We start from the raw sequence: 10,037 nt of genomic DNA, 5'->3' as shown, positions 1-10,037 counted from the left end.
CCACCCCACACTTTTTCCTTTTCCCTTCCCTCGTTTCCCCTCAATTTCATTTTCTTTGTATTTTACATTCGGTTAAACCAGGGGCAGGCAACCTTGGCTCTTTTATGACTGGTGAACTTCAACTCCCAGAATTCCTGAGCCAGCATGGGGGAACTATGGCCCCCTCATGACTGGTGGACTCCAACTCCCAGAATTCCTGAGCTAGCCATGCTGAGGGGAAAGGGAGAGGTTTCCAAGCTGAGCCAGGCTGGCTCAGGAATTCTGGGAGTTGAAGTGCATGAGTCATCAAAGGGCCAAGTTTGAAGATCCCTGGTTTAAATATTTAAATATTTTTTCCTCACGGTCACATGATCAAAATTCAGGCATTTGGGCAGAGATAGGCAACCTGGGCTCTTTTATGACTGGTGGACTTCAACTCCCAGAATTCCTGAGCCAGCCATGCTGAGGGGAAAGGGAGAGGTTTCCAAGCTGAGCCACGCTGGCTCAGGAATCCTGGGAGTTGAAGTCCACCAGTCATGAGGGGGCCAAGATTGCCTACCCTTGGGTTAAACTAATAAAACTTTTAATAAAGAGAAAGAGATAAGGAGTGCTCCCTGGGCCAATGTCTTCGCACCTCAATCGTTCTGCAAGCAGCTGTTTTTTTTCCTCCTCCTCCTTCCTCCTCCTCTCTGCTTCTCTTCTGCAGATGAAAAAGATCCGGACGATCACCACCAAGTCCAACTCCATCCGGCAGGGGAAGGCCAAGATGCTGCCCGTCTCCATGAATGGAAAGGACGACGATTTGTGGTGCACAGAATTGGAAAGGTGAGGGGTGGGGAAGGGAAGGAAGCGATGGAAAAACCAGTGCTGGAACGGCTCCCCTGGGGAAGAATCTAGGACAGGGGTAGGCAACCTTGGCTCTTTTAGGACTCGTGGACTTCAACTCCCAGAATTCCTCAGCCAGCATGGGGAAAACTATGGCCCCTTCATGACTCGTGGACTTCAACTCCCAGAATTCCTGAGCCAGCATGGGGGAACTACGGCCCCCTCATGACTGGTGGACTCCAACTCCCAGAATTCCTGAGCCAGCATGGGGGGAACCATGGCCCCCTCATGACTGGTGGACTTCAACTCCCAGAATTCCTGAGCCAGCATGGGGGAACTATGGTCCCCTCATGACTGGTGGACTTCAACTCCCAGAATTCCTGAGCCAGCATGGGGGAACTATGGCCCCCTCATGATTCATGGACTTCAACTCCCAGAATTCCTCAGTCAGCATGGGGGAACTATGGCCCCCTCATGAGTTGTGGACTTCAACTCCCAGAATTCCTGAGCCAGCCTGGCTCAGCTTGGAAACTTCTCCCTTTCCCCTCAGCGTGTCTGGCTCAGGAATTCTGGGAGTTGAAGTCCACGAGTCACGAAAGAGCCAAGGTTGCCTACCCCTGGCCTAGGGCAGCCTTTCTCAACCAAGGCCACTTGTAGATGGTGGGACCTCCGCTCCCAGAATTCCCCAGCCAGCAGGCTTTAAGAGGGGTGGGCTTCCGCTCCCAGAATTCTTAAGAAAAATCTCCTTGATGCAGGCCTAGTTAGACCCGTAATTCTCAACCTTGGACACTTTTAAGATGGGTGGACTTCAACTCCCAGAATCCCCCAGCCAGAGCCTGCTTAACAACAGCAATGTTTCTTGGATGACCTGCATTCACAACAACCCCTGCCAAAATAGTTGCAAAATCAGGGATGGTCCCACGGTGGCCTGCTTTGTGATGCTCACGACTTACGACCGAAATGGCAGGCTCAGTTCCGGTCGTAAGCCGAGGGTGGTCCTTACGCTTCTGCCTTGTCCTTGGCAAAGAGGATGGATGAATTGTTCTGCATTTATTCCACAACCGGGGTCTTCAAACTTGGCCACTTTAAGAGGGCTGGCTGAGGAATTCTGGGAGTTGAAGTCCACAAGTCTTAAAGTGGTCAAGTTTGAAGACCCTTGTTCTACAAGCTGAGTTTTTCCCCAAAATTGCTCAGATGAGTTGGTGTTTGTAGGTTTCCAGGCAGGCCTGGGTGTTGTCCTGCTCATTGGAAAGTTGTGTAAACCTGCTTCTCTTCCAACATGTTTGGGGATGCCCGGTTTCACGAGACCCACTTTGCAATTGTCCGATCCTTTTGTCGCCTTGCAAAACATCCTTCTGCTGTTGTTCCCTCTGTCACGTTCTTGAGAGGTTTTGAGAATGCTCCAACAGTGGAAGTTTTTAAGAAGAGACTGGACAGCCATTTGTCTGAATTGGTATAGGGTTTCTGCCTGAGCAGGGGGTTGGACTAGAAGACCTCCAAGGTCCCTTCAACTCTAGTCCAACCCCCTCCTCAGGCAGAAAACCCTATACCATTTAGGGCAAATGGCTGTCCAGTTTCTTCTTAAAAACTTCCAGTGTTGGAGCATTCACCACTTCTGGAGGCAGGTTGTTCCACGGATTAATTGTTCTAACCGTCAGGAAGTTTCTACTTAGTTCCAAGTTGCTTCTCTCCTTGGTTAGTTTCCATCCATCACTTCTTGTCCTGCCTTCAGGCACTTTGGAGAAGAGCTTGACTCCCTCTTCTTTGGGGCAGCCCCTGAGATACTGGAAGACTGCTATCATGTCCCCCCTCGTCCTTCTCTTCATTAAACTAGACATATCCAATTCCAGCAACCGTTCCTTATATGCTTTAGCCTCCAGTCCCCTGATCATCTTTTTTAGGGTGTGTGTGTGTGGGGAGGTCCTAACGCCTCTCCTTACAGATCCGGCAGAGATAGGGGTTACTAATGGTCTTTACTCCCACCAGGATCTTCGGCTTCCCACTCCATTACACCGATGTGTCCAACATGGGCCGCCTGGCACGTCAGAAGCTGCTCGGACGGTCGTGGAGCGTCCCCGTCATCCGTCACCTCTTTGCACCCCTGAAAGATTATTTTGCCTGCGATTAGGCTGCAGGAGTCCTGCGGGTCTCCCGGGCGGAAGGGGGAGAGCTGAGCCCACCCTTGTGCCCCCCATAAAGGAGACCCTCCTCTTTGCAGAAACATCCACAACTTTTCCTCTAAGCGCGAGAGACCTTTGAGTTCCTGTCGTGCCAAAACAAACCGACCAACCAACCAACCAGAATTTTTTTTGGGGGGAGCTGCAGAGATAGCATTCCTCCTTCGTCTTGTACGGACGGGAAACTGAGGCCGCTGGAACGAAGAGCAGTTTTCCGACAGAAGAAGAGTGAAACTTGAAATAGGAAGACCGCCGGATCCGATCCGGGAGACACCCACCTGTAGCAATGAGCCAGTTTTTGACTTGTGTTTCTCCCGCTGTTCACACTGGAAAAAAACAAAACAAAACGGGAAAACTTCTTTCTTTTTTTTCTTTTTCAACTGTTTTTTCTTTCTTTTTTTTAAAGAGTGTAAAACTTGTGGGAGTAAGGGGTAGGGAGAGAGACTTTTACAGCCCTTTTCTTGGGACGCTGTGAAAATTCCTAGAGAGGAATTTGGGCTGGATGCAAGCCGGGTGATAATTCTACTACATGGAGCAAAATGGGGAAGGAAAAAAACAAAACAAAACAAAAAAAACGTGCCATACATATTCCGTGCATCTCTTTCACTTTTAAAATTACACGATGCCTTTAATGCAGACAAAAATGCATTTGGGGCATTTTTACTGCCAAGGACACTTATCGCCTTCAACCCGTTTTAATTTTTTGGCTGGGTATTTCTTTCCTTTTTTTTTTCATTTTAAAGAGCTGTGCAAGAACAGTTTGCACGACCGTGGTCCCTTCAGAGGCAGGGAAATTCCCAACAGGCAGCGAAAAACCCACCGCACCACCCGAAAAGACAAATCTACAACTGTTTTGCTGCGGTTTTGGCTTCTTTCTGCGAAGAATCCGACCCATTTGCAGAAAGAAAGAAAGAAAGAAAGAAAGAAAGAAAGAAAGAAAGAAAGAAAGAAAGAAAGAAAGTTGAAAGCTGCTGTCAGATTCTCCAGCCTGTTCGCTTCGTTGCCTTGTTTGGACCCCCAGTGAACTTCGATCCTCACCGATGCTGCTATTTCCATCGTGAAGCTGGATTGTTTTCCTTGACTGCCCATCCTTCAAACCCTGATTTCATTAGACCAGGATAAGAGTTGGGTAGAATGGATGCCGCCACCTGGGGGATAAAGGGGTTTAATAGGGTCTTTCTGCTTGCTAGTGTCTACCCGTTGCCACAATCTTGAACACCGATGTTTGCACTGAGGCCATCCATGCCCTACTCGGGGCTTCCTGGTGTCTGTATGAACCAAACCACGTCAATCGGTGCAGGGGACATAGTTTCATTCTCTGCAACCAGGATGTCTGTCCAAAAAACAGAGAAGCAAACCCTCTTTCTACACATGGGCAGAAACCAGGGGTGCCCGTGTTGTTCTCGAACCAAATTCCAACTTTCCGTCAAAGATAGGATAGGAGACTTGGCTTGGGTGTCAGGATTGCCGGACACCCACTTGGCATTGCAGACGGTCAAATCTGTCAGCAAAGTTCCTTAAGGTCAGCCACAGAGGAAGATGGACAGTTGTCGAGAGCCATCACAGCTCCGGTTTGATGTGTTTCCCTGCGGGCAAATGGGGCGGGGGGAGCTGTTTGCGGCCTCCCTTTTCCCTTGTCAGTATTTGAGGTTGCCGCTTCACATTCTCCGACATTATCAACGGGCAAAATGTGCCCAAGCTGTTAGCCTGCCTCTCTGCCCACCTCTTGGCTGCCGGTTAAAATAGTCCTGCTGCAATTCTGGAGCTGTTGGCACCCCAAGGGATCCTACTCCGCTTGGAATGTCAAGTCTCAGGGATCAGGAAGCGCCCCTCAAAAACGAATGCCAGTAATTTAGGGCAGAAGCAGAGATTCCTTGGAAAGATGCCCGTCGCGTTTCCTGAGCCACTGAAAGCCCTGCCCGAACTGGGTGGCGTGTGTGTGTTGTTGTGCATCCATGCGCGTGTGCCGTTGCTGATACCGCTGGGTGTGGGACAATCGTGACTGTGTTATAGGTTAGGTGTGTTTGCTGGTTTGAGTTTGTTAACCGAATCCTTGGTCCCCTGAAAGAAGTTTGCATGCCTTTTACGCCAGGGGTCTTCCAACTTGGCCCTTTGATGACTTGTGGACTTCAACTCCCAGAATTCCTCAGCCAGGCACGCCGGCTGAGGAATTGTGGGAGTTGAAGTCCATAAGTCATAAAAGGGCCAAGTGGGTCAAGTCATCAAAGGGCCAAGTTGGAAGACCCCTGCCTTAATTAAGCAAAGGAATGGGGTCAATGGGGAATTCTCTGCAGCCCGCACTCCCCCCCTCCCCTATTTGGGGGGCGAGGGAGGTTCAGGGGATAGGGGTGAAAATGTGGGTGCTGGTAGGCAGCCATTTTATGTGCCTTTTTGTCTCTCTTCCTTCACCCCCCTTTTAAGAGTGTAGCAAATCTTTCATCTTTCATCCAGCAAGATTTCTCTTTGATCCCTTCTGGTTTCTTAAGAAAATATTAAAAATAAATATAAGAGATCTTGCCTCTTGGAAGTAGCCATAATACAGGGATCTTCCAACTTGGCCCTTTTATGACTGGTGGACTTCAACTCCCAGAATCCCTCAGCCACCGTGCCTGGCTGAGGAATTCTGGGAGTTGAAGTCCACCAGTCATAAACGGGGCCAAGTTGGAAGGCCCCTGCCCTACTAGAACCACCTTTTTTGCGGCATTTTAAAGAGACTGTTTCAGAAATGTCATTCCCAAGATGTTCAACTACATTGGTGCTATTGTTTTATACTTTTCTCATGTCAAAATGGTGTGTGCTTTTATATAATCTTTTTTTTAAAAAAAATAAAACTTTATACTTTTTTTCTCTCTCTTTTTTTAAAAAGAGCTTCATGGGACTGAAGCGCAATTCCAAAATGGATGGCTGTAACTGAGTCAGTGAAGATGGGGGGAGGGGGGGGGGAAACCCCAAAACCCCAAAACCCCAAAACCCCACTTTTTTGTTTTGTGTTCTTAGTGCTGGAAACAAAAAGATGGTTTTGACCGAGGTTTGCCTTAAACATTTTATATCACGGTTTAATTAAAGTCAGTGTTCTTCTATAATGGCCCTGTTGTTTTTATTGGGAGGGTTGTAAGTGGCCTGGGAGACTCAGAGGGTGGGTGAAGCATCCATTTCTGAAGATAGATGAGGTCAAAGCCTTAGGGCAGGGGTCTTCAAACTTGGCCCTTTCATGACTTGTGGACTTCAACTCCCAGAATTCCTCAGCCAGTGTGCCTGGCTGAGGAATTCTGGGAAGTCCACAAGCAGGGGGTCTTCAAACGTGGCCCTTTTATGACTTGTGGATTTCAACTCCCAGAATTCCTCAGCCAGCGTGCCTGGCTGAGGAATTCTGGGAAGTCCACAAGCAGGGGGTCTTCAAACGTGGCCCTTTTATGACTTGTGGATTTCAACTCCCAGAATTCCTCAGCCAGCGTGTCTGGCTGAGAAATTCTGGGAAGTCCACAAGCTGGGGGTCTTCAAACTTGGCCCTTTTATGACTTGTGGACTTCAACTCCCAGAATTCCTCAGTCAGTGTGCCTGGCTGAGGAATTCTGGGAGTTGAAGTCCACAAGTCATAAGAAGGGCCAGGTTTGAAGACCCCTGCCTTAAGGCAGGGATGAGCTACCATGGCAACTTTCTGAGCTGTGGACTTCAACTCCCAGAATTCCTCAGCCAGTTATGCATCTTTTTGGCACTGGTTTGAGGGAAGAGACTGGTTTGAGGGAAGACAATTTTTCCAAGAACCGGTGAGGGAGAAGAGTGTGCAACCTAGATCCCACACACACACAGTTTACAATAGGGTTCGCTTGTTCACCACTCACCTCCAGATGTGTGGCCCGGTTCCTAACAGGCTACAGTGCAGTGCTGATCCACAGTCCAGAGGTTGGGGACTTTAGAGGCCTGAAGGAGACACCAACGGAACATAGTGGTAAAAGAAGAATGATAGAATAACTGTCAGTCAAGTTAACTTGCTCAATAGTAGCAACTGTGAGAGGGATCTCTGAGTCCTAGTGCACAATCCCTTAAATAGGAGCCAGCCGGTTGCGTTAGCTGCCAAAAAAGCCAACACAGTGCTGGGCTGCATTAACAGAGGGATAGAATCAAGATCACATGAAGGGTTAATACCACTTTACAATGCCTTGGTGAGGCCACACTTGGAATATTGCATCCAGTTTTGGTCACCACGATGTAAAAAAGATGTTGAGACTCTAGAAAGAGTGCAGAGAAGAGCAACAAAGATGATCAGGGGACTGGAGGCTAAAACATAAGGAACAGCTGATGGAATTGGGTATGTCTAGTTTAACGAAGAGAAGGACAAGGGGGGACATGATAGCAGTGTTCCAATATCTCAGGGGCTGCCCGAAAGAAGAGGGAGTCAAGCTATTTTCCAAACCCCCTGAAGGCAGGACAAGAAGCAACGGATGGAAACTAATCAAGGAGAGAAGCAACCTGGAACTAAGGAGAAACTTCCTGACAGTGAGAACAATTAACCAGTGGAACAACCTGCCTCCAGAAGCTGTGAATGCTCCAACACTGGAAGTTTTTAAGAAGAGACTGGACAGCCATTTGTCTGAAATGGTATAGGGTTTCCTGCCTGAGCAGGGAGTTGGACTAGATGACCTCCAAGATCCCTTCCAACTTTATTATTATTATTATTATTATTATTATTATTATTATTATTATTATTATTATTATTATTATTATTATTATTATTAAGCACACCCTTAAAAGTGAAGAGAAGGGACTCATGAGAGGCAGCACAGGGTGTAAACAAATAATTCTGCCTTTATTTGATTCTTCCTCTTCAAAAGCTGTGTCTCCTTGAACAACTTGTATTGCAGAAGAGTTAACTGCCCAGTTTGGTGTGGGATTTTGGCTGCATTCACACCACATGCTAAACCAGCAGAGATCAAAGCCTTGCAGCTGCATTTTGAATAAGATTGTTGTCCCCAGATTGGGTCTGAGCCTGGTGTCGAAGCCAATGAAGAACACCAGACAGGAAGTGCAGGTTTTATTTCCTTTTATTGAAGTGCTTCAGCTAAAAGAGTCCCAGCCAGCAAAATGCCAGGACCCAGACAGAACAAAGGATTAAGAGAGCTTTAGACAATTTCACTAAAGCAGAAGGCTGTGGGACAAGGCGGGGGATATATAAGAAATATCATCCAATAAACACTTTAATAATGATTTAACAATTGTCCAATAGTCGTCCCTATTCCTAAACCTTGGCTAATGAACGCTCCAAGAATTATCTAATATACATTCTGTTTGCTCCAGGCCATCCCTATTTCTAACTTCTAGCTGAGCTTTGCAGATTGCCTTAATTCTTTGTTACTGATATCAGTCCTCTAACCACCTAGAATCGCTACAAATGTTATACTCCATATTCTCTGTGGACAAACAGTCTTTCTTGCCGCAATTATAGGCATCCTGGTTTTCTTTCAAATGCATGCCACCATCTTGCATTGTTTTATCAGACAGCCCATCAGGTGCTAAGCTCGGTTAGTGTCATTTGGATTAATGTTGTGGCTTTGTGAGATGCAGCCTCCTTGGCCCTTTGATGACTTGTGGACTTCAACTCCCAGAATTCCCCAGCCAGCACAGCTCAAAGTTGCTCAAGTTGAGAAACACTATCCTGGGATAAACAATAGAGAGGTTGCCTGGAGTACAAGGGATTATGCTGGTTTAATGACTGGACAGCCATTTGTCTGAAATGGTCTAGGCCAGGGGTCTTCAAACATGGCCCTTTTATGACTTGTGAACTTCAACTCCCAGAATTCCTCAGCCAGCAAGCTTGGCTGAGGAATTCTGGGAGTTGAAGTCCACAAGTCATAAAAGGGCCAAGTTTGAAGAACCCTGATCTAGTGCAATATTTTACAACACGAGCAGCCTTAAGATGTGTGGATTTCAACTCCCAGCATCCCCAGCCAGCAAAGCTGCATGGGGAATTCTGGGAGTTGAAGTCCACACATCTTTAAAGCCGCCCAGGTTGAAAAATATCGATGTAGGGTATAAAAACCATACAGTTCGTTTCAGTGTGATGTTCAGAGCCATTTTCAATCAATTGCAAAGGGATCCCTGAGTTCTCAGATCGTGGCTTGATGAGCAAACCCACATGACTTAGTTCACGCCCGTTACTAAACCATACATTGCGAACAGAAAAAAGCTGCGTTTGCTCAAGGAATTGTGGCCAGCCAAAATGATCTTAAGAAAAGTTAAAAATGAAGGCAATTTCTCCTCAGATGATGAATTGAGACAGTAAGCAAAATTTCCTTCTGACAATTTATGCAATGTTGGTTTGGTTTAAATTGCGGGGTTTATTTTTCACCCCATGGCCAAAGAGCTTAATATGTGGTAGAAGGGTAATTAAGGGTCAATAATCCAAGAGATTTGGATTTAATGCCCAGATTTAAGCTTCTTGCCAAGAATATTAAAAGTGCCTTTGTAGTCAATGGCCTTCTCTGCCCTCTCCTCCTCCAAGAAACAGAGCCGGAGGGAAAGAGCGCCTGGGAAGGCAAGCCTCTCTAGCACAGAACTCACTGCCAAGGTCGGGCAGCCTCCTAAACCTCGATTGGCTGCTAAGTCCAGGCCACGCCCACCCGTGCAAGCACCGCCAATAAGAACAAGGGCTGATCAAGCGTTGCCCGGCCTCTTCCGGCCAAAGGGCTGAGGAGTGGAAATGATGGTCTGAGGCGCGGCCAGTGCTGATCATAACATCAACAACAATAACAGTAACACTTTATTAAATGAAATAAGAGTCGAAGCCTGCATTCAATTCAAGCTACTAAGGTCGAGCAACCGCCCAACCAGGCCTCGAAAGCCGCTCTGCTGACTCATCGACTGATTGGAGAAGCGGAAGCCGCCGCCTTAAAAAACAGCGAGGGCGTGGCCTCCTCCCCAGCCACGCCCCCCCGTCGCCTTAGCCTCGAGGCGCGCTCTTAGCAACGGCGCGGGACTAGCCCCGCCCCCCCGCCTGTCAGCCACCCACCGCCCCCCCCATAAGAGAGGGCGTGTCCGCGCCGCGCGCCGCTTCTTCCC

The 10,037-nt window shown here is 47.8% G+C and overlaps 1 protein-coding gene across 1 annotated transcript; it reads left to right on the top strand.

Annotated features, from left to right (window-relative positions):
• Positions 1-685: 685 nt before the first annotated feature.
• On the top strand, positions 686-2,932 carry LOC107302759 (DNA (cytosine-5)-methyltransferase 3C-like; the record flags this gene model as incomplete). Its single annotated transcript, XM_015831906.1, has 2 exons — positions 686-804; positions 2,791-2,932. Coding segments are annotated over 2 exons (261 nt in total), but the record flags the coding sequence as incomplete, so codon positions are not given.
• Between the last annotated feature and the right edge of the window lie 7,105 nt (positions 2,933-10,037).

Source organism: Protobothrops mucrosquamatus, unplaced genomic scaffold (genome assembly GCF_001527695.2).
Source record: "Protobothrops mucrosquamatus isolate PMUCROS unplaced genomic scaffold, P.Mucros_1.0 scaffold_286, whole genome shotgun sequence".
Lineage (NCBI taxonomy): Eukaryota > Metazoa > Chordata > Lepidosauria > Squamata > Viperidae > Protobothrops > Protobothrops mucrosquamatus.
The sequence above is the reverse complement of the archived record's forward strand: the minus strand, read 5'-3'. Positions and strand labels throughout refer to the sequence as shown.